Source organism: Patiria miniata, unplaced genomic scaffold (assembly GCF_015706575.1).
Source record: "Patiria miniata isolate m_02_andy unplaced genomic scaffold, ASM1570657v1 HiC_scaffold_7, whole genome shotgun sequence".
Lineage (NCBI taxonomy): Eukaryota > Metazoa > Echinodermata > Asteroidea > Valvatida > Asterinidae > Patiria > Patiria miniata.
In genome coordinates, this window is record NW_024037074.1 from 6,130,299 (window position 1) to 6,154,946 (window position 24,648).

The 24,648-nt window shown below is 40.5% G+C and overlaps 1 protein-coding gene across 1 annotated transcript; it reads left to right on the forward strand.

Moving 5' to 3' along the window:
* Positions 1–24,648, forward strand: LOC119744756 (exosome component 10-like). The gene is made up of 21 exons (XM_038220860.1): positions 1–170; positions 1,524–1,660; positions 2,325–2,448; positions 2,940–3,053; positions 4,934–5,093; positions 5,862–5,967; positions 6,657–6,843; positions 7,884–8,027; positions 9,878–10,068; positions 10,996–11,152; positions 12,118–12,198; positions 13,963–14,081; positions 14,815–14,929; positions 16,005–16,164; positions 17,246–17,439; positions 18,286–18,402; positions 19,603–19,791; positions 20,500–20,674; positions 21,016–21,158; positions 22,951–23,024; positions 23,840–24,648. The coding sequence occupies exons 1-21, from the start codon at positions 66–68 to the stop codon at positions 23,874–23,876; spliced, it is 2,829 nt and encodes a 942-aa protein (XP_038076788.1). The 5' UTR covers positions 1–65; the 3' UTR covers positions 23,877–24,648.

The following is a 24,648-nucleotide window of genomic DNA, read 5'->3' on the forward strand; positions in this document are numbered from 1 at the left end:
TTTCCACTTTATATTGTTGTATTGATAGACGAACACGAGGTACCAGTCACATTCCCCAAACCAAAATGGCGACCACCAGTGACACGGCGGATGAGCAGAAAACTGCCGAGATTTCCTCGGCAAATGACGAGTTATTTCCGGGTGTTAAAGATGTGGCAACTTTCTCACAGGTAGGGCTAAATAGTAATTCTGATAGTGTACGATTTATACTGTTATGTGTTAGGTATTACTTAACAAAATCAACACAGCATGTCCGCACGTGCACGATGATTGATAATACGGTCATGACGAATGTCGGACACTTCGCCCCATTTCCACGTCGCCCCATGTCACTTCGCCCCTAACCACTTCGCCCCATCCCCACTTCGCCCCATCCCCACATCGCCCCATTCCCACTTCGCCCCATTCCCACTTCGCCCCATCCCCACTTCGCCCCATCCCCAATTCGCCCCATCCCCACTTCGCCCCAGCCGTTACATGTAAAAAGTTTTTAAAAAATCTCATCTATTTTATTGGCTTAAAAACAATTCCAACAGATACACTAATTGCTAACCAACGGAAAGAATTAGCCCACCAAATGAACAAGGCAAATTATGGAGGACACCAATGTACATGAGGCCACCAAAAAAGCAAAATAGTACCCCACCTTGTCTGTAATACAATCCAAGCTTGAAGAAGAAAAAAAAGCCCCCCCCCAAAAAAAAGCCGCGTGGCCGCGTCAATTCCGGAACTTTGGTCTGACCAGACACCGAATATTTTTTTTTTGGCCTAAAAGACCCGGCTATACCAACCTGTCTCCCACTTATCTGAGAACGACAATACCTTTGACATCCTAATTTCACTCTTGGAGGAACCAATCTACATTGTACATGGGGCGAAGTGGGGATGGGGCGAAGTGGGGATGGGGCGAAGCGGGGATGGGGCGATGTGGGGATGGGGCGAAGCGGGGATGGGGCGATGTGGGGATGGGGCGAAGTGGGGATGGGGCGAAGTGGTTAGGGGCGAAGTGACATGGGGCGACGTGGAAATGGGGCGAAGCGTCCGACACCCGTCATGACGCATGACCGGCTACGGCCCGGGCGTCATGGGCGTTTATCGTGTGGCCAGCGGGTGACCAGATGAAAATCGCAAAATTCTGCTAGAACAGTTTAAGATGCATTTCAGAATTCTGCCGGATGTTACAAAATCAGCTCATCACCCAGAATTACATGAAACACATTATAAACACTTGCGTACTCACATGCAAATGTTATAAAATGTCCTTTTAAAAATATATATAATTTTCCTAAAAAGGGTATCATATTTAAGGTGGGGGGGGGTAGTTTTAGGGGGAACCCTTTCCTATGCATACGATTAATAAGAGAATGCAAAATCACTTTTAGAGGGAAATTGTATGGTTAAATAATGGCAATGACAGCAAAGCACAAGATGGAAAGGTAAACTAAAAGATAGCAGTAGTACCAGCGCACTTAAAACTTAGAAAACTCATCAAAATGTGATACTTTGTGGTTGTCATTATGCAGCAAACTCTGGGACGGCTGATGCAAGCAACGAAGGCAGCACATGGCCTGCCAGCGTATGGCGATGACTACGATTTCTACTCTAGCTATGACAGCTTCAGAGAGTACTGCCACAGCCAGTCGGAGAGACTTCTTCAAAAGTTAGTTCAGTAACTTCAGTTCATATACAAAGATGTATAAATGTGAACGATGCCTTTCATGATAATAAATTTGGCACTGTATAATTGCCCTCACTACAACTTTCTGGTAAAATTTTATCTGTGCATAAGTTGTGCTCTGTGACAGCTTGACGTATATTTACCCCCTAGGCCCTTTTTTTGCCAAGAACCCCCCCTCAGTCCTCCAAAATCCTCCAAACTTTTGCACTTATGTTCAAATGAAGGATACCCAGCGCCTCAATCCTTCAAAATCGTCAGACAGTCCTGCCTCTCAAAATGCATTCATCCTCAATCCTTCAAAATCCTCCTCTTCTTCAAATACCATTCATCTTCAATCCTCCAAAATCCTCATGTGATTCAATCATCATTCATCCTCAATCCTCCAAAATACTCCAAAACCGCCAGGAGGATTTTGGAGGATTGAGGAGTGTCAGGGTTAACACTTGACAATGACACAGGCTAAATAATGTATGCAGGCAAAAAGTTGAAGTTCCATTACTTGAATTGCCATTGCTAAATCAAATCATGGATTTCTATTTGAGTATTTGTGCAAAAGGCTTCTGCTTTTTATAAGGATTTTTATGAAGGATTGATGAAGGATTTTTTCCTCAAAATTTGATGTGTAAAGTTTTCTCTCATTTTATAGCATCAATGGCATGCTGCATCTCGAAGGAAGCAAGGCGTGTCTGACGGGAGGAAGCTCTGCCCCCGAGCTTGAAGACAAAACGGATGCGATCATCGAAACGAATGATGTCATTCTGGAGAAAGTGGTATGTGGTTTATAACAAACAAAAATAAATAAACACACCATATCACATACCCAACATCCATAAAAGCTGACACAAGTTTTACCTGCACCAGCTAAGTATGTTGTTACCAGATATCATAACTCAGTTCTTAGAAATCGTTAGAAATGTAATTCCACTATTCTTCCGTCCAGTGATGTTGAAATCTTGAACATTTATTTTTGGAGCTTTTACTCTCAATAAGGAAAGTTTGTCACGAAATTGTTAATTATGTTACAAAGTAAATTAAAAAATCTTAAAAAAATTTAACAACTTTTAGGGCTATATCAAATATGTCAACCTCAATATGTGCATTTCAGGAAGTCTTTAAAATCCCCCAAGCCAGCAAGATTTACACTAGGAAAGTAACACTTGATTGTTAGTAACAATTTGATAACCAGACCACCAAGTTCTACATGTCTGCATATCCCTCTTCCAACCTCTCACTTTGAGTTGATGCCTTTCTTGTCTACCAGGGTCTGTTGCTGGATGAAGCCACTGGTCTGATCAAGCCAGGCAAGGCAGTGCTTCCCCCTGGCTCCCAGCCTAAAGCTCCTCAGAAGCTCATGGTGGCCAGCTGGAACCGACAGGTACATGTACACATCATTTTATCAAGTCTGTCTTGAGCCAATTAAAGATATAGTCCATCATTTGTAATTTGTGCATTTTGTTCGTTTGAAGCAACAAAAGTGTTCAAAATCTAATGAAGGATACTGAACAACTAACCTGATGAAGTTTCAGCTCAGCTTCAGCTGTATATTCCGAGAAAAACAGCATTCTAGGATCTCAATTTCAAATCAAAAGTTGCTGAATCATGTTTTGAATTGCAGCTATACGCGATGTCGCGTACTGATCCGACGAATTATAGCAACCGCGCGCGCCTGTGCGTCGTGCCAATCCTTGCGTGCGCTGCACCGAATAACAAAATGAACTACTAATTTAAATTTTCCTACGGTGCGTCTTAAGATGGAAAGGCCTTCTTTCGTTGATTACTTCAAAATGATAGCTTGCCAGAAAGATTAATTTCACAGGGAGTTTTATAGTCCACTTACTATCTTTCAACCAAGTATGTTTTTCAACAATAATACGCCCGTTACTTTTTCGGATGGCTGCAAATGATGGACTATAGCTTTAAGCTCATCAGACCAGCATTTGTCTCCAGTTTCCTTGTGATGAAACAACTGAGAATATTTCTTTTCCCCCTGGATGGGATGCCAGTCCATCGCGGTAGCTCCAGTATCACAGCTCCAGTGGAACCACTTATGATAATTTATTCTTACGTCAGCGGGCCAGTATGTTTATTCATGAGAACAGAACAATGATATCAAGAGCATTGTTGTTATTTTGTCAACCCGTTTAATACATTAAAGCATTTTAAAGTACGGTCGTCATCGAGCTACCACAGTAGCCTATAGCGAGATGAGCTATGGATACAAAGATCCCTGGTTGGAATCTACGTCGTCGCTGCGCATTTTCATCGACTATTTTGCTTCTCTGAGTTTATCGTCGAGATAATTTTAATTGAAGGGAAAAAGAGAACGAGGAACCTAAGTGTCTTGCAATGATTCACTTGAAAAACATAAATTATCATAAGTGGTGCAGCTGGAGTTGTGATACTGGCGCTGCCGTCCATCGCAGGTTGTGCCCCAGCTACTACAGGTTCCTATTTATACTGGGTGGAGAGAGGCGTGTTGGAGTAAAGTGGCATGTAAAGGGACACAACATGATTCAGATCATGAGTCTTAAACCTTAAAGGGAATATACATCATTTGCTTTTGCTGTAATTTTCAGAAATGGATGGAATTGGGGGGTTGGAAATATATAGCAAATATAGTTACACTGACTTTTTAGAGGTTTTGGGTTCGAAAATGCTATAAAAACCAAGAAAAACAATCATTTTCCTGTAGTCTGGTTCCCTGACTCCATATAAGAAGAAACAGAGCAGTTTACATACATTGGGGAATTTTAAGGTCAGGGAACCAGTCTAGCTGGCTCGTACCCGTTCATAGGTTTGTAATCGATTGCAAACAAGTGCGATGGTCAATTGGGGCCAGTATTTGAAAAAAGGCCGATCAGCGTTGGAAATTGATACAAAAATACCACTTTTCTTGAAAATGACAGTATACCAGGTGCCATGATTTTACAGGATGCTTTACACTGTCATTCACTAACAGTCCAGCAAGGTATTTCAAAATGATTTGGTAGTTTTATTTTTTGATGTTTGCAAATGTTGTATTTTCCCTTTAACAACAAGGCCACACTCCCCCTCCCATGTGTAATGCTTACTGGCTATCATTGATAATGAACATGTAAGTTATTTAGATATTCAGAGTTAATCGAGGTAGTGACAGAAAGACGGACTGACAGACTGGTTAGGGATGGTTTTGTGGGTTTTAAATTTTTTTTAGAAGCTTCCTAGTGGAAAACAACTTTTTACTTAGTGCCTCTTTCCACCTCTTCTGTTACTCAGAGCTCCACAGACTCGGGAAAGGGCCGAGCATTCCACCTCATGCACGCCAAGAACATCTCCCGGCCACAGCTGAAGTTCAAGGAAAAGATCGACAACAGCAACACGCCATTTGTCCCGATCATTACGAGCAAACCCAACGCCTTGAAACCTCTCCATAAAGGTACAAGAATCAATTCATTACCAAAAAGCTTACACCTGTTTCAGGCTGGTGTTTTTACTTTCATTATTATTATTATTAATCATTATTGGAAATGAAACCAAGGATTCCTCAAAAGCGCCCTAGGCACTGTAGCTCGCAAGCCTGAAGAAACCTGTGGAGAGAAGACAATGAGAAGAAATTACAGTTTTAGAGGTGGGAGGAAAAGCCCAGAAGAATATTCTGGGCAAAACCCACGGAATCAGGTAGGGACTGAAAACCCAATCCACATATTGGCCCAGGTGGGATTCAAACCCGGGTCACATCGGTGGAAGGCGAGGAAAGTCCCAGAGTCATGCTGAACAAAACATTACAAAGACTAGAACTAAGTTCAACATTTGAATCAGAGAGACAACAGTATAACTATATGCAGTCATTCAAAACGACACCAGAGTCAAGTTGACATTTCGTAACGTGAGTAACCGTTTTTGTGCGTCTTGTTTGTCATACATAACACATTTTTCTGGATGTCATCTTTGGTGCTTAGGTAGGTCTAGGTCTACTCTATCTACCATGGGGATAACAGTTATTAAACCTTTTCAGTAAGGTAATTACAGCCCAAGGAAACTCAAAAATACATCAAAAAATGTAACGTGAGTAACCGTGGAATTGCCCATGGGGAGATGTTTAATTGTAGCAAAATAGCATTTTGCATTGCTTCTTTTGACTTGTGTCATACATTTAGTCAGAACTGCATATTAGTACAATGCTTGTTTTTTTATATTCACCCAGCACTCTCTTCACCAAGGAAGAGCAAGCAAGGAGGCAGGGATGTCCCTGACGCAGTCTCGTCTTTCATCCATCAACAGCGAGTCGGAGCTGAGGAAAGCAGTGACATGTAAGCTTTAAAGGTTTCTTTTGAATTTCTTGGGTTTTTTTAGGGGAGGGTGGGAACATTCAAGTTGAGCAAATGTTTTCACTTGATCAGATTTGCTCAAAATTGTGGGTTAGAATGCAGTCGGGGGTGCTTCTGTCCTTGGGCAAGACGTTTTACTCAAATTGTCTGTGGCCATTTCTCAAACTTTGGCTGTATCTTTGGCTTCGGCACCTGCTTCCTGATTCAGGTACTTATTTGGGTATTCTGGGTCAAAATACTCCTTTGTCTTCCTCTGAAACATCAAGTCCGTTAATATAAAAAATTTTCATCAGATCATGGGCCTGTAAATGGTTTTGCAGTGAAATCCTAACATAGGGCCAAGCCGAGTTTATAAGAAATGGCCCAGGTTTTCAAAAAAGTTAGCTGTGTTTGGGTTTTTGTTTTTCTTCCAAGAGTGGACAGTTGTTAAGTGGTTACATCAGTTTTACACACTTTCATTCGAGGGGTAACACACTGAGTGTACAGTGTTTATACGTCAGTGTAGGGCAAAAACGTAATATTGAATTTACATCACCCCAACGCATATTCCATCTTATGAATGGTTACATCAATCCGCTGTTCGCCAAAGTTCTGTCATTTTGAAGTGAACTTTGTCCTTGCTGATCCCAGCTAAATCTAACCATGCACATCTCTGTTTGTCCTCATCCCAGCACTGCCCATCCTTACCAATACGAGCTGGACCACTTCGTACCGGACCCCACCATGCTGCTCCCCGTGGTTGCACCCTCATACAAACCCCTGGACACAACCCCTCTGACACTGGTGGACACGGCGGAGCAGCTGCAGGAACTCGGCCAGGCGCTGGACACCCTGAAGGAGTTTGCCGTCGATTTGGAGGTGTGCAAACTTTTCCCGTGTGAAAGCTTTCTTTCACTCAGTCTGTCCGCCAATCTTTCTTTGTAATCTCTGTGAGGGTAGAGAAAATTTGGCTTTTGTCCCAATTTCATGAATCTCCTTCGCAGAAAATATTGGTAAGCAGCTTTGTTTGCTTGGCAAATATGAGCAGGGAACCAGTTACAAGCAATATACAATGCATGATATTTTGGCTGGTTACCTTTTTTGTTAAGCCAATGTATTTTGTGCTTAACAAATCTCTGTGTGTAGTAGCACCATGGGATTGGCCCCTGCAGCTGGTTTCATGAACCGTTGCATAACGTACGCCATGGGTATGGGACTTAACTAACAAATTTGTTGTGCAGCAGCGCAATAAACTTATGATCGATTTCATGAAACTTGGCATAGCTGCACAACGTTTTAAATAATGTAAACATCTTGGATGAGGATAATAATAACAGCATTTACAGCAGCTGTTTGTGTATGATTTTGTTCGTTTATGAAACGGTCTTTGAATCACCTCCGCCCGCCATTTTGAAACTATTTTTTCTGACTTTGTTCGGAATCATGGGGGAACTCTAAAAATTCTGTCACAAGTAAATTAGCAATTCTTTTACTTCAAACGCAAAGCTTTGAGTGTCTTGTATCAACCTTGATAAGTTGTGCAATAACAGGCTCCACAGTGATCACGATTTGCTGGTAGAATAGGTCATTTTCAGTAGCTACGCCACCACTTACGCCACCTAAAATGATTGCGCAAATTACGCTATAATTTGTTGCGGAAGTCGCAGACTTGCGCACTATGAAACTTTTGTGAAATTGCCAAAGCTGAAATGTTGCCCAGCGCGAAAAGTTGTGCAGCTTGCGCAATAAATTGTGGCGCGACTGGACTCATGCCATTGTGTAATTTCATTGAATCGGCTACAGATCTCAAAGTCGTGCATAAAACTTTTCTTAGTGTCTGCTGAACATGGATAACAATTGTGAAGCACTTTGACAAATTTCCACAATTTTTTGTTGTTTTCCTCTTCCATTTCTTGCAGCATCACTCGTACCGATCCTTCCAGGGTTTCACCTGCCTCATGCAGATCTCGACAGGTTGTCATGACTACATCATTGATACTCTAGCCCTGAGGAGCGAGTTGCGCAGCCTCAACAACTCCTTCACCAACCCAGCTATTGTCAAGGTGAACTTTCTTGATTTAACTCCCGTACTCTGGCACAGACGTTGAAATAATGATCAGACCTATTATCCCCTAATATTGTCAAGGTGAACTTTCTCTATTTAATTTCCCATACTCTGACACAAGCGTTGGAATAATGTGCAGGCGTTTTATTCGCTAAGAGCATCCTAAGTGCATGTAACAATTTAGATTGATTGTGCTTAATCGTTTTTGTCCAGTTGGCTAGAACGTTAATTATATAAAAGTTAAACAAAACAATTCACTGGGGCGGGATTTGAACCCGCAACCTTCAGAACACTGAACGGTGCTCTACCAACTGAGCTATCCAGCCCTATGTTGGCGGTTCCCCATCTTGTCAATGTCTTTGTTCATGGGTGCTAGTCAGAAGCTATGTACCTATAATACCATGGAGCCAAGATGATGCTAGCAGCATTAACAATGCTGCAAACCTTGGAAATGGCATACACCTTTTTATATTACAAATCATCAAATAAACCACAAAGGAGAACTAATGAAGTGCATTCATTATTCAAAAGTCTAAACACAGGTTGACACCACATTTTGGGTGACCATTTTACCATATTTGTCAGAACAAATTTTAAGCTTAATCCATGTGTTTGTGGCAGTTAGATTTCAAAGTTCTCAATCTCTGTTGTTTGAGCAGTTTTTGTGTCTCATTACGACAAAATGTACAGTATTCATTTGATTTGGACTTAAACATGCCTCTGAAGTTTGAGATGAAGCCATATTTATGTTATTTTGGGGCGTTGTCACAGCATCAGAATCTTGATGCAGCAAAAATTGCAGCCCCTTTCATCAAAACAAACTCATTCAGTATAAACCCTAACAATCCCCATCCAGTCAAACTCCAACACCAGGGTTTGTTGGAATCTGTTGGAGTGAGTACTGCACTAGTAAACTGATTATGCTTTACATGGGGTCAGGCATACCACCATAATCAGAGTCAAACAGTTTGGATGTTGAGTTCACCATATGGTGTTGGAATTTGCAAGAGTGAGGAAGGATCCTAGTAAATCACTCCAGGGGTTAGGGTTAATGGTTAGAGCGGAGGTTGTTTGTAAAGCATGATCCATCCTTGGGATCTTACCCAATACTCCAATGATGAATTACAGGGTGAGTCCATAAAAGCGGAACCCAAACCCCCAAACTATATTTCATATTTAGAAAAATATGTAGCACCAAAAATATGAATGACCGGAAAGCCAATTTCACAAACTACTTTTAGATGAAAAATTACTGAAATTGCTCAATCCATTCAAAGAATATCACCATTTAAACGCAATGAGCCTAAAACCTGTTTCGTCAAAAAAACCCAATTCATTGTGTATTCTGACTGTTTGGAACAACAAATAAAATGACACAGAATACTAGTTTCAACAAATGTCAACAACTGTAGTACACAATATCTTTATTACCAACCCTGCTTAGGCAAACAACATGATTTATAGAATCCACTTTTTTTCAAAAAGACGGGCCTTCAAAACGAATTTGGTGAATATTTTTAACTTTTAAAATGAGGTTTTATTGCTGGTGATGTTTGAAGACAATTGTGACCACGATTCTTGAAATTGCATTTGTGGACGAAAGAGGTTTTAGGGTCATTGTGTTGAAATGGTGATATACTTTGAACGGATTGAGCAATTTAAGTAAGTTTCTTCATCTAAAAGTAGTTCATGAAGTTGACTTTCCAGTCATTCTTATTTATGGTGCAACATTTTTTTAATACATGTATAAAATATATTTTTTGAGGTTTGGGTTCCGTTTTTTTTTACACACCCCGTAGAAGATTCAAAGCATTAGTTCATAAGAAAATCAATTTTCGTCTTTACCAGGTTTTCCACGGCGCCGACATGGACATTGAGTGGCTGCAGCGAGACTTGGGTCTGTACGTCGTCAACATGTTTGACACTCACCAGGCCTCACGCATCCTGGGCCACGCCCGTCACTCACTGGCGCACCTGCTACAACTCTACTGCGGAGTGGAACCCGACAAGGCCTACCAGCTTGCTGATTGGAGGATAAGGTAATGGCTGTGTGCGTGAATGAGCGAGGGCGCTATTTATTAACACTGAAGATGAGTGTTAGGTACATACAGAGCTTGTTTATTAGATTGCTTGATTTAGTTAATAGGTTTAGTTTAGATGGTTCATTTTGATTTTATTACGGAATACAGCTTGCCAGCTTGCTGTTAAGAGTATAAGGTATTAGCTCTGTTCTTGAACTATAGCGGACACAGTTTATACATGTATGTGAAAGCGAATGCACATTGAGAACATTTTTGAGTTTAATAATTTGTTTTCATCTGCAAGTTATACATGTACCTGCGTGTTGTATTTTAACCCAAACCTTTCCAAATCCTCCAAAATCCTCTTTGCAAAGTTGAGGCTATTTGCAGGATTGAGGATATATGGTAAAAATGTGTGGCTGATTTTGGAGGATGCACTGTGTCAAGGTCTTGGGCCGGACCTTGTGTTGTTTATGTACTCAGTTGTACATTATTTTAGGCCCAGGATTGAGGCAGTGGTTACCCCTCCAAGGACCACATTCAAGAAATAATGGAGGATTTTGATGGATTGAGGCAGTATGCAATATTTTACATGGAGGCAGTTGAAAGATTTTGCAGGATTGAGGTTGCATCCTAGCAAAAATGGCTAGGGATTTAAGGTTAAGTAATCTACATCATTGTTCCCTAAAAATTAAAACAATGAAACAAACTTAATGAGAAGTGAACTCATTAAAAATGGTGGTTGTGTTTGAATGGCACCTTAATTCATATAGGCAGAAAATGAAGCTTATTCTCCCCAGTGAGCTGAGATGATCTTTGGAGAGATTTCAGGTGTCCAAAAATAGAGTGTACGGCACTTTAAACAATATATTGAGAGAGCCGCAATAAGATGATTTCAAACAAAATCTTCCCTGACCTTTGACCCCTGATCTTTGACCTCTCCAGACCTCTGCCCCAGGAGATGATCAACTACAGCCGTTCCGACACCCATTACCTGTTGTACGTGTATCACTGTATGAAGAACGAGTTGATCGAGAGGGGCAACGAGGCTAACAACCTGCTGCAGCAGACGCTGCAGCAGAGCAGGCAGGTCTGCCTCCGGGTAAGTAACCAAACTTTGCAGGGTTTTTAACCCTAAAAGGGCTGGGTTATTTTGACCATCTCTCAGCTGAGGGGGGGGGGGGGGGGGGGGCGGATTCTAACCCCCCCCCCCCCCTGATCTCGGCCATTGAGTGACAAAAAATTCGGAAACTTGGTACATGCATAGAGCAACTCATCATGAATATACCCAAGAAATTTCATGACTAAAGGTCAAAGGGTTTTGGAATTATGGCTAATTAATGGTAATTCTGCTCTGTGTACACGACGTATTTGGGAAAATTTAGTTTTCACACGACGCGTAGCGCCGGAGAATTTTTTGGTTGCGTGGTCCGATTTTACGTTTTTGGTATCAAAAGATGCACAAGGCTCGAGGCTAAAAAGTCATAACAGCTCGAGTTGCGGAAAAAACAATTTCAAGGCTATCGCGGAAAAAGTTAAGGGGGGGGGGGCGGCCCCCCAAGCCCTTTTAGGGTTAAAGCTCAGTAGGCCCACAAGTATTTATTTTTTTTTCGTTTAAAATAAAAAGGCTTCGGTTTCTGGTATGGAGCTTGCCCCAAAAGTGGTGCGGCGATGTGGCTTCCTTCGTAATGCATGGAATATTTTAGGCTTTTGTCTTGCAAATGTTTTGAAACGTGTGGGGGTTCATCACAACTCTTCGGAAATTGGAGGTCATAGGTCATCTAGGGGTCATTTATGGTCGTTTAAAAATGCACAGAATTTCCCTTTTTCTTACGATCACAAAACATATAAGGATCGACCGCAGAAAAGAGGCGATCTGCGGTTCACTTGTTATTCATGAGGTGTTGTGGATTTTATGGACGCATTAATGTGCTTCGGCTGGAATATTGAAAAAAGGTAAATATAAAGTGCTAGTACTGCATTGCTGTTTTTATCCATTTGAAAGGATTTGTCTCTCTTTTCAGTGCTGACGTCAGGTCTGTTCATTTTTTTTTGTTTTTTATATAGCGCTACAAAAAGCAAATTTTCACGGATGATGCCCACCTAGCTCTGCGAAGACGCAACAAGAAGCCCATGAACCCAAAACAGGTACAAACTCCTTAAAAAATCGCAAGAATAGTGTTATTATGCTAATTCGAATTCAAGTCATCAAAATCACTGATGTCCATGTGTCACGTATGTTTCAGCCGCTCATTGAGTTTGCGCGCATGCGCACTCAAAATATGAAATACTGATAATCAGCAAACATGGATGTTTGCAGTCGCAGTTTGACCCACTGAAGTATCGGTCAACATCACGCTCGAAATACTTTGATAATTTTTTCTTTCCACGTGGACAGGAATTTAAGGCAATCAAAGTCACTTTTGCAAACCTTAGCGCAAAAATACAGAGAGTATTTGATGCATTTTTTTTGTTTTTCCGTGTCGTGTAGTACAAAAGTATTGGGTCACAAATTCAAAACAGGCGACAGTTTAGGGGATAATTTTTCAGTTTTGCCGAGTAATTGTAAACTTGTCTTCACTGAAAAATGGTAAAGGATGCCACGGAAAGTGCGATGTATAAATATCATTTAAGTCGGAAACCGTTTCAATGAGAAAAGTAAGGTCTCACGTTATACGTTTTTTTCGTTGAACGTAACGTGAGTGTGCACGTACCTGTACACAGACCCTGGAATCTGGCCCGTAAAACATGGCTAGCCACGCGCCACGCGCCGCAGCGCTCCATTTGTAATCCGTCTTTTGACGCGTTGGAAATGTATACATTTATCTGAAACGATTTACAACTGACTGGTTCCCGGCCCTGAAATGCAGTTAAGTACGATCATAGAGGGCACTGGGACCAGTGTAATTGTGCACGAAGCTTTCAAAATGGGTTTACTCGAAAACTGACGATTTTTATAAGCTACAGGTTTCCTTCTTACATCAAATCACCTGTAAAATGAAAATAATCTATCATCCTTTCCGATGGTACTACGGCTGATCTAAGGTAAACCCGGCAAATTGTCCAAATGTGTAAACCAAACTCAAAAGCGAACGATGTTTTTCCTTTTCATTTTGTACGTTTTTTGTCCATAATTATTGCTTTTTTTAAATATTTGAAAAGGTTTTTAGCGCCGTTACCACACTGTAGAGACAATTTATATCTTTGTTCACTTGGTCTACTGATAATTTTTGGTTTGAATCATCTTTTAAGTACGTTTGAGAAGGATACATTTTAAGACATGAAAACCAGACAATCGTTCAGTGCGTCGTCTGCTACCGCTGTTTGCAAGCCGACGACGCGGAGGAAACCATTGCACATGCGTGAGAAGACGAACTAAATGCACGCACGGTCTATGGGGCTGAAACATACGTGGTGTAAGTCTAGTGTAGTGTTTTTTGTCTTCAAATCAAGCTCAGGAGCTAAGTCAAGTGGATGGATTATAGCCATCCTTGGAGAAACTGGTTTGGCATATGCAATTTTTAAACTAACATATCGCAGAGACAAAATATGCATTTGCAATCATTGTTTCGTCACTTATGTTTAAAGATCAATATTTAAAATTGAATTTTTGCGATATTCTCAACAAGTAGATGAAAATTGCTGTCAAAAGTGGGTTTCCTTCTTTTTGCACCACCCTACATACTTCTATACAACTTTTTCAGAACTTAAACAAGTCATAGGTTGCACAGATTTAAAAAAAAAAAAATTGTGAAGCTGCAGAATATAAAGAGGCTACCAATTTTCGTAGACAGTAATCTCCAATCAATGAATACAGACATCCCGCAGCATTTGCAGCCGACACTTCAGTTGAATCATTGGACGTTTCTGTTGGAGCATGTTTGGTAGATCTCTATTCTTTTTGTTCCCCAGTACGAAGCCCTGAAGCTCTTGTATGCCTGGAGAGACCAGTTAGCCAGGCAAGAAGATGAAAGCACAGGCTACATCCTCCCAAATCACATGATGTTCCAAATTGCCGAGAATCTCCCAAGGTAGGATGATGCAGTTTGATAACATTGAAACGATTTCTACGTTTTTTTCCTTGTCGCAAACTTGGAAATATTTTTTTTTTTTGTGACAACTTGGTTCATAGTTCATGCATTTGTGGGTAATTTAATACATTTGGGGTCCAAAAGTGTGATATTTTAGTGTCCCTGTTACAGCTGAGGTGTGTTTAATTGCCCATACAAGTATCGTTAAAATTGACTTCAAACTTTTTTATTTAATTGTTTGGCAGGAATTTTTGCTTTACACAATCACTCTCGGAGATAAAAGGCATTAAAGAATGCGTCCTGAATCTTACAAAATCTTATTTCAAATGTATCAGGGACATAAAAAATTTGGACCCCAACTTTATGGAATGACCAATGTGGCTTGAAGCAGCACAGCTAATTTTGCATCTTTATATTGACAAAGCCTAGAGACTCTGTATAGGCGCCTGGCTTACCCTGTCTGAGCGGCATCTGAATCTATTGTCTAGAGCTAGTGTCTTTCTCTTCGTCAATTACAACTATGTGGGAACATGCCGACAGGAGACTTAACCATAGATCTGGACGCCTGTTTCAGACACGACCTTTCTTGGGGGTACCTGTTCACAGTGCCCTTAAATTCCTGGTGCCAGTTTGAACTGTATTTTGTTTGGGTTTTTAACTGTATTTTGTTTGGGTTTTTAACTGTATTTTGTTTGGGTTTTTAACTGTATTTTGTTTGGGTTTGTTTTGGCAGAGAGGCCCATGGCGTCTTAGCCTGCTGTAATCCCATCCCTCCATTAGTGAGACAGCAACTCAACGAGGTCCATCAACTGATTCTGAGAGCCAGGATGTACCAAGGCCGAACCAAGGTAGGAGCAACCTTCACCAAATGGTGTAGGCCCGTCCATCACAAGTCTATCACAAGTTTGGTCAAAAGTAAATCACAAGTCCATTCACCAGTCCGGTCAGAAGTAACAGGGGACGATGAACGACAAAGGAGTGCTTTTGTTTTATATTTAGTTTATTTGAATAGCTTGTGAGTTGACTTTGAACTGGCTGAATTGTGATTGACTTGTGATTGACTTGTGATTGACTTGTGGAGATGTGTGATACTAACAGATTCAACTTCCAACCGGCCCATAGCATCGAATGAAATTTATGCTTTAAAGAAAATGTTGCTGAAAATTTTGGAACACTCCTCGTATCAGTTTCATAGATTTTCTAAGCAAACATGCTGACATGCTTACACCCTACCACCATTAGTCATGATGGGTAGGGCTGCAGCTACCAGTACTCTCCATTTCCCTCGGTCCTTGGCAAGTTCTTGTGCATTCTCCATAGAGATGTCCATCTCCTTTACTTGGTCTAACCATATTTTTCTTGGAGCCTCTCTTGGTCTTTTGCCTTCGACTTGCCCTCTAATTATCAAGTTTGGGTATCTTTCAGAAGGCATTCTCAGAGTATGCCCATGCCATGTAAGATTGCGCTTGTTGATTATGTCGCTGAGCAGATGTTGCTGAGCAGATGTTGCATGATCTGTGACTCTGTCCCTTCCACGAAATTCCCATCATCTTCCTAAGGCACCTCATTTGAAAGGCATTGAATTTGGAATTGTGCCATTTATTGAGCGTCCATGTTTCACATGCATATAGAAGAATTGGCATTAAAAGTGCCTGTAACATCCTGATCTTCAATGTTCAGCTCCTTTCTTCCAAAGACCTGTTTGTCCAGGCCTTTGAAGGGTGCTGATGTTTTTGCAATTTCGATGGCAATTTAGTGAGATATGGTGTTGTCGCTAGAAATAACATGCTAAGTGGGAAAAACTTTTGGTGATAACAAAAAATAGATTACCAGCAAAAAATGCATGTGAAGTCTGCTGTTTTGACTAGATCTCATTATTGAATTCGCTACTTCTTTGATGACTTTTATCAATATTTTTTACAGAAGCCAAGCCCAAGTCCAAGTCCCAAGACGTTTGCCTCACCATCCTCGTCACCGATGGAGACCCCTACCCCTGGCAAACTCACCCCTAAAACACCCAGTAGCCTCCTGTACTGTCCCCACGACCCTACACCCCAGCACGTTACTCCAGACCAAAGCCATGGTGAGTATGGTATGCGAGAGGTGTTCTTGGTCCCAGACCAAAAGAGTCTGACTATTCTGACAGATCTTAGGTCAGGTAGGCATCACGTCATGTGACCTGAACAGGAAGGATCCCTTGTGGCGCACAAAAATGCAAAATGGCAACCTCGTCCCCAGTGCTTACTTTATTTCCAACCGCGTTTCCAATAGTAAACCCTGGATAGGAAACTTTCTTCCTGTATCCTGATTGGATACCGCAATTGGCTAGTAATGGATTTTTATCGTGTACTTGGTGCTATTATTCACAACGTGCAGTACGTGTTTTCGCGATCATTCGTCCACGCCTTCTCAAAAATACTAATTTCCTTTCCAATTTGCTCATATTAATATGAAATATGATACTGCATGTTGTCTCGATAAGATCGTAACAGTTTGATTTCAAAAATCGTGTTTTCGTAACTCACGCCGTGCTCGCGCTGCTACGAATTGACTCTGTTTTTACCCCAGACACCGCATACGAAAACAAACGCTAATGTGTAACGCATATCCAGGCACCAGACTGTTCCTCATTTGCATACGTGTTCAAAAATCTTGCACATGCAAATGATCCAATACCAGGGTGAGAGAGCAGGTAGTGGTGGGCGCGTACTGCTCGACACCCTGGGGACGAGGTTGGCAAAATGGTTCATAGCATGTGTGACCTTTCAACCCAAAACCAGTCCAAAGTCGCACAGCCATATTTTGAGATACAGCCCATAATACATGTACTTTGTACAGGCAACAACTATCGAAATTCAGATTTAGGCGTTTAAGGCGATTTAGTTAATTTGTAAGTTTTGTAAGAAGTTGATATGGGAAACTTTAACAACAAATTTTTCGATTTCTAAGTTTTCCAACGCCTGAAATTGTGAACTGAAAAATTACCCTCAAAACTGTCAGATTTTGCCCGATTCCCATTGGAAAGATTATTCAATGTCCTTTCCAATGAGCCAAAAATTCCAGATTTCACAAAATTGGTCAAAGTAACTGGTTTTGTGCTGGACGTTCAATTACTAAAAAATAAACTCAACTCAAATCCTTAACTTTGCCCTCCTCGTTGGTAGATCCTTCCGTTCCCGTTGCTCATTACTCTGCACTCTTTGGTGATGAAGAGCGCCCTCGCATCGTACGTACCGCCCGGTCCATAATCACAGCCTTTGACAGCAGCTCAGACGAAGAGACCGACAAAACGCAACCGACGCCAGGACAGCAGAAAGTGGCCCGCCTCAAAGCGTTGTTCGTCAACCCTTTTGAAATGGTAAGTGGATTTTTTTTCTCCATGTTACGGCCTGTTTACAGTGTGTGCAGTAATGGGATTCCACATGGTAAAAATAAGGATGTGCTCGCTCGAATGGGCCACTTTTCACTGAGCATGTAAGCAACTGCTTGGTAGCAATAAACCACCGTGCGTAAGAAACAGGAGCAATTTTTCCACAAAAATGGGTGAGAAATGTGCATTTTATTAGCCAATCAGCGTCATTAGTGGTCATGACATCATGTAGTTGGCCTCAATTTGTGCTGTAAACCTTTCTTTAGTTTGTATAAATTAATATTTTCCAACCATGTGTAAAGTTCACTGCTTTGTGATCTGCGGCTTTTTATTTCTGCTTTCCATTTCTGTTTTCTGTGTAGAAAGGCCCTTAAGAGGAGTTATTCATTTTACTATTAACCCTAACTCCCTAGCATAATTTACTAGGAACCATACCCATTCAGGCAAATTCCAACACCCACATGGGAAATTGTACACACACACTGTTGGACTTAGTTTCTGGAGGTATGTCAAACCCAATGTAAAAGACCATCAGTTTAGGGGTACTGTACTACTGTACCTATTCCAACAGATTTAAACAAATCCTGCTGTTTGGGCTTTGATGGGTTGAGTTCGGTTAGGGTTAAGCAAGAAAATACGTTACAAGAGGTTTTACAATGTTTTTTAAACAATTGAAAATCTCAAGAGATAATGTTTCATTTAGTGTGCCTAGACATTTTCATCAGAACAGTTGCTTTATTTTAAGTTTGTACAAAAGTCAAGCAAAGTTTCAGCAATGTTTTACTGTAATGTTTGATTCAAATAAAAACGTTTAATTTTGTGTTCCTCCAATAGTATCTTCCTCCGAAGCATCTAGTCCAGATTGCCCCAGCCCTGCTTGAAGCTGACAAAATCAACTTGACACCTGCTGGAAGTAAGAAGAGCACTGCATCGAGTAGTTCATCAACCGAGGTAAGAGATAAAATCTCCAACATGTCTGAAAATCTGACGGCATCTCCATAGATCTTTGGAAGTTTCCATATTTCAGAAGTTAAATACTTTTTTAGGAAAACCAAGAGGAAAACCTTTTGAGGAAAATCTTGCAGAGTTTTCTTTGATCCTAATCTAGTGCTTTTCTTTTTCATTCATGACTCATCTACTTTAAGAACTCCCTACCACTTTTCTAAGACTCTCACTGACATCTCACAAAGTAATGAACCTAATAGTTCCTATACTGCCCCAAGCCGACCCGCCTGTTAAGCCCTATACCGCCCCAAACAGCCCCAGCATTGCATGTGTTTATTACAGTGCGACATAATGCGTTAAATGTCAGCTTGGTGTCCCAGTAAACTTACTGTGGACCACAACATGCAAATCTTCAAATCATCTCTTCAAATCATCTTTCCAAACATTGGGGTTTGTTTTCTGTGCATGATAAAACAAGTAAAAGCTTATTTGTTGTTTTTTCCCTAGTCTTTTATTGTATGCTGAAACTTGATTTAAGTCCCTCCAGTGATATTTTCATAGAACTACTGGAAATTTTCCAATAATCCCACTACTTTGTGGGGTGCTGTGGTCCAATGGTTATAGTGTTCGACTCGTGTGCCGTTAAAAAAACCAGTAACACTTATCGCTAAAACAGAGAAGGGGTTTGCCCCGGTGTTTCTGGCAGTGGCTGGAATATGCGCCGCAGCACCTTGTAAACCCTTATAAAGGTGCTACATAATGGGTGTCATATTTCTCATAAACTTTATTTACCTTTCTTTAATAATAGACATATCTCCAGCGCCTTGAGTACCTAATAGTTCGTAGATACGTGCGCTATATAAGATTCCGATATTTTTATTATTATTAAAATGAACTTGAAGCATGCATACGGAAAAACACTTTTTACTCAGCGTCTGCATAATTAACTTATCGCTGTAGAATTGCGTCAACGCAGCTTGTGAAATATTGTCCCATTACATGATATACAAATGGACGCAGAACGCGCAAAATCTGAGACAAACAAAACTTAACGTACAAAATTCCGCAGGGTTTTCTAAGGGGCGTGGCTAACTCGCAAACGGTGAAACTTTAATTTTGTCACTCTTTTTTGCAGAAAATGAATTGTTTTGGGGTTTTTTGTTTGCACATTCCATGAAATTTTATCAATGATTCCACCACTAACAGGTTCCATTGGAGACAACTCAAAGCATGTGGAAACTTAAGAAACGTCCCAGGCCCCCACCAAAGCCGGCCCAGTCTGACATCACCACTCCCGGTAACGCGAACAATAATAGAGAGACTGAGGGTGACACAAGGGGTGACACAACGGAGGAGACAGCAGCGACAGAGGATGAAACAACTCTGAGACAACAGGTATCAGAAAGATGGGAGGGGGCCTTTGAAATAGCAAGCATCCTAGCTTGGAACTCTAGAAAAGGAAAATCTATTAGCACAATGTCTGTTATTGCTGCCTTTTTTTAAAAATCTAATAAATTCATGCGGCCTGATGTTGCGATCTTAACAAGTTCTTCAGAGGCAACATGACGGAGGTACAAGAAACAAACATGTAGGGACTCACAAACATGGAAGGTTGGGAGGAGAAACACAAAAGGGATTAATTGGGTGTGGGCACACCAGTGTAGATAGAGATCACAGAGGATGAAGTGGAAGGACTAACAAAGGACGGATTAAATAGGGAAGGATAGACCACGAGTGATTAGTCTTTTAAAAATGTGAAAACTAATGTATGCAAAGTTCAAACTTGAATGCTTCAGTCTGAAAAAATATGAAGTTCATTAAACAGGCTTGAAAGTTTCTCTCGGGTCAGCTGATTTCCTCATTTTTGACTTCACACTTATGCCATTAAAAATTGGGGAAAAAACCACTGTATAAACTATAAAGATTGGAATTTCCTCTTTGGTTTCTTCCCAGTTGCATGCCTGATTGAAACACCCCCTTCAAAAAAAAAATACATAAACTCCAAAAAAGTTTTAGGATTATGACAGTAATTTTTAAATTGAAAACAATTTTAAAAATGTGTCTGTATCCTAATAAGACAAATCTTGTGTGAATCCCCATCAGAAACGCAAGGCAGCCTCGTCATTAGATGAAGCCGCTCCGATGACATATCGACCGCCGGCCAAACGAGAAAAGAAGTCAGACGACCGCAGACCAAACCCCCACACAAACAGGGCAACGGACCCAGGGGCGTTCACACCATTTGACTACAGCATGGTCAATACGGCCGCAACAAGTGGTGAGTGTTTTTGTCATTGAAGTTGTAATGGGTCATTGTATAAATTTAGGTCCATAGTGTGACATTTTTCCTGTCCCTGTTACCTTGGCACTTTGGAATTTACAATTCAAGTGTCATTAAGAATGACTTCAAACTGTTTGTTTATTTGTTAGGTAGGTAGTTTGCTATTCATAATCACTCTTTGAGGAGGAATGCATTAAGGAGTGCATCAGAATTATATATTAAAAAAATAGATGTCAGATGTAACTGGGACAGGAGTAAGTGGACCCCAAATATATTTTTCGTGGATTTTTTAATTACCTTCAATTTCACCCCTGTCCACACTCATTTGAATTTCACAGATAGAGGTAGAGGAAGGGGGCGGGGCAACCAAGGAAGAGGGTGGGGCAACCAAGGTAGAGGGAGGGGCGACCGAGGAAGGGGAGTGGCCAAGCACTTTGATCCCTTCTCGCACACATCTACGCGCGGACGTCCTGAATTTAAGGTGAGAATTTTCTCCAGGATCCAATGTTGCAGTCAAGGTACTTACGATCGATCACAACTCAATGGACAAGTTATAATCACAAGTCAATCACAAGTCAATCACAAGTCAGTCACAAGTCAATCACAAGTCAATCACAAGTTCATCACAAGTCCATCACAAGTCAAACACAAGTAAATCGCAAGTCAAATCACAAGTCAATCACACGTCAATCACAAGTCAATCACAAGTCAATCACAAGTCAGTCACAAGTCAATCACAAGTCAATCACAAGTTCATCACAAGTCCATCACAAGTCAATCGCAAGCCAATCACAAGTCCATCACAAGTACATCACAAGTCCATCACAAGTACATCACAAGTCCATCCCAAGTCAACCACAAGTCAATCACAAGTCAAATCATAAGTCAATCACAAGTCAATCAAATATCTCTCTCTAGTTGACGCTACTCAAGCCGTTGTGGCAGGTGCTATGCAATACGCATGTACGAGTGTATAAGTCGACGTTGGATAGCCGTAACGGAAATTGCACACCAAGGCAGTTAAATCAAATGTCAATTACAAGTCAATCTTAAGTTAAACCAAGGGCGGATCCAGGGGGGGGGGGCCAAAGGGGACCATGGCCCCCCCAAAACGAGACCAATTTTTTTTTTTTTTATGTGACATCGCAATAAAGGCAGGCAATGAGTACACCACCATCTTTTCCTCAAAGAAAAACATTGGTTAAAGTGGTCAGAAATTGCCTCAGATCGCACCACAGAGCATCTAGAATCCAAAAAAAATTTTGGCCCCCAAAAATTGTGTTCTGGATCCGCCCTTGAGTTAAACACAAGTCAATCACAAGTTAAACACAAGTCGATCACAAGTCAATCACAAGTCAATCACAACTCAATCACAAGTCAATTATAAGTCAATCACAAGTCAAATCACATGTCGATCACAAGTCAATCACAAGTCAATCACAAGTCAATCACAAGTCAATCACAAGTCAGTCACAAGTCACCCAGTCCCAAGTCAAGTTACAACAAAGTTACATCAAATGATGTTCATCCCCTGTTTCTTGTGACTGAACTTGTGATTTACTTGTGACAGGACTTGTGATGTACTTGCAATCCATCTCAAGTACTGACTACATTACCGTCTAGCTCCCAATTGAATATCACAGTTTAAAAATAACAAGAGTTTAAAGTTGGCCCAAAAGTCAACATTTTCAGACAGATTCGGAATGAAACTGTGTTCTAATTAGATTGATAATTAGTAGTTTTATCTTTGTGTCTGGTAATGTCGCTGCCAAGAAAAAAGTCTTTATCAATAATAATAAAATTATCACAACTGAAGTGGGTAGGAGTTTGTTCAAAAATAGCCGGCTTATCTTTGTAATCAGTTTTGTTCGACCACACACAATGCATTGTCCTTGACAATGGCGTGAGCTGGCGGCATTGTGCAATGTTGTTACCAAATTAGAATTGAGAAGTTTTATGTTCACATTTGGAATCTTGTATTCCCATTTGTAGAAATAACTGCTGGCCACGGGTTATAAATTTGACATGGGTCTTGTTTTTTATTTAATTACGTAAAACCTATGAAATGAATTTTAAATGAAAACTAACTTCAAGCAGATATGCTAATAATTGAATCCCTTTTTGTGTCTTTATGTCTTATCACAAGTTCAGATTCAATGTACCTGAAGTGCAAACCAACAAATATTCCAGTTAAAGTGTGCGATTTTCCTAAGTGTTCATGCAGAATTGTTCATTTTCAAAACTTTTTTCTAACCATTAAAAAAAAAATGTAGAACAAGGGTCGACCCAAGATGCCTCGCGGTTCTGGCCAGCACAGCGTGACATACACAAAGCATGATGGCGGAAGGTGAGTCATTTTTGTTAAGAATTAGATTATTGTCTAAATTTTTGAACTTTTTTTAGGTGGTATAAACATGGGGGGGGGGCAGAGGCTCAAAACTTGTTGAATTACATTCAATTCTAGGGGAGTCAGGTTGGCGTAGCGGTACTTCCCTGGCCTTCCACCGCTGTGACCCGGGTTCGATTTCTCCCTGGGCCAACATGTGGATTGGGTTTTCAGTCCTTATTTGATTTGATTCCGTGGGTTTTCCTTGGAATGTTCTTCTGGGATGTTTCCTCCCACCTCTAAAACTGTAATTTCTTCACATTGTCTTCTCTTTACTGGGCCCCATGTGAGATCAGTGGATTCCACTGAATGGGCTACCCAGTCAAAATAAGAAATAAATAAACTTCTGCAGTAATTTTGCGGAATATTGTGCCCCAAACCTTTCATTTTTTTTTAGGGGGATGGGTTTTAACTAGAAATAAGACCCATTAAAAAACCTTCAATTTTTAGCTCCATTGTTTTAGAGTTAATTTTTTCAGCATTTCATTTTGAGTCGCATTAAGTTCAATTTTAGTCAGAGATACTGAGATAAAATGTGAGATTGGTGTTTGTTTTTATATTGTAAGTTCAGGCCTGGTTTTGTATCTCGAGGCAGTAGAGTAGGCAAGATCATATTCAGCTTTCAACGTTTCAGGACATTTCTTTGCATTCTTACAACAAAAGCAGAGATGAATTTCGAGGATTCAGGGCCATTGCTAGCAAAATGCACAGAGGGTTTGATTTCATGTTATTTGATTTTCCTGTGATTTTGTTGTTTCGGTTTTCTATCTTTTCAGGGGAGCAAGAGGCAGACATCACTGGCCTAAGAGATAGTGTCCATGAATCAGTGCAGGTAACGCATATTAAAACCCCCAAAAATGTGAAATGTTCACCGTCCGCCTTTTCTCTGAACGTACTGCACACAAATTCGCGTGTTGCACCAAAAACTTAAACTAGAACAAAATTCACTTTATGGAATGGAATTTTAACACCAAAAGAATAATACTTCCATAGCAAATGAACACATTTATTCTGTGGTCTTTCATGCTGTCACAATTTTTTTTTTAATTGGTTCAATATTTTAATTATCATTGCAGTGGACAAATTTTTATCCAAGCATTTTTATGCACACAACCTGTACTGGGAACACAGTTGTCTGTTTTACTTGCGGGAATAATTTTGCGTTGTACATGTTAGCTTTTCTAGGTCAAACCTTATCTTGTCGGTTTCCTATGCACAAGATAAAAAGTGGTTAAGACAATAAGTTGATTTTATTTTAGTTTTTTTTTTATCCAGTGCATCAGAGAAGTACGATAATTCCCTCAAAAATAGACTGATGGAGGAAACTATAGACAGATTGATATGACATATTACCACTTTGTTAATGATAAGGGAACAAAAATACAAAGGTCTCTATCAATAATTATTTCGGTTTGTTTTAATTAAACCTTATATGAGTTAATTTTATTTTATTATTATTTTTTGGGGGGGGTACTTTTTATGACAAATCAGGCTGATGTACTTGTAAGCATGTTAGATGAATCAAATGCTAAGTAGTAATTTTGCTTTTGACATTAAAACACAATATCATGAAATCTTAAACGCA

Coding starts and splice junctions, on each gene's coding strand:
- LOC119744756 (XM_038220860.1), top strand. CDS start 66: ATGGCGACCACCAGTGACACGGCGGATGAGCAGAAAACTGCCGAGATT. Junction 171..1,523: donor ATGTGGCAACTTTCTCACAG/GTAGGGCTAAAT, acceptor GTCATTATGCAG/CAAACTCTGGGACGGCTGAT. Junction 3,054..4,933: donor TGGCCAGCTGGAACCGACAG/GTACATGTACAC, acceptor TCTGTTACTCAG/AGCTCCACAGACTCGGGAAA.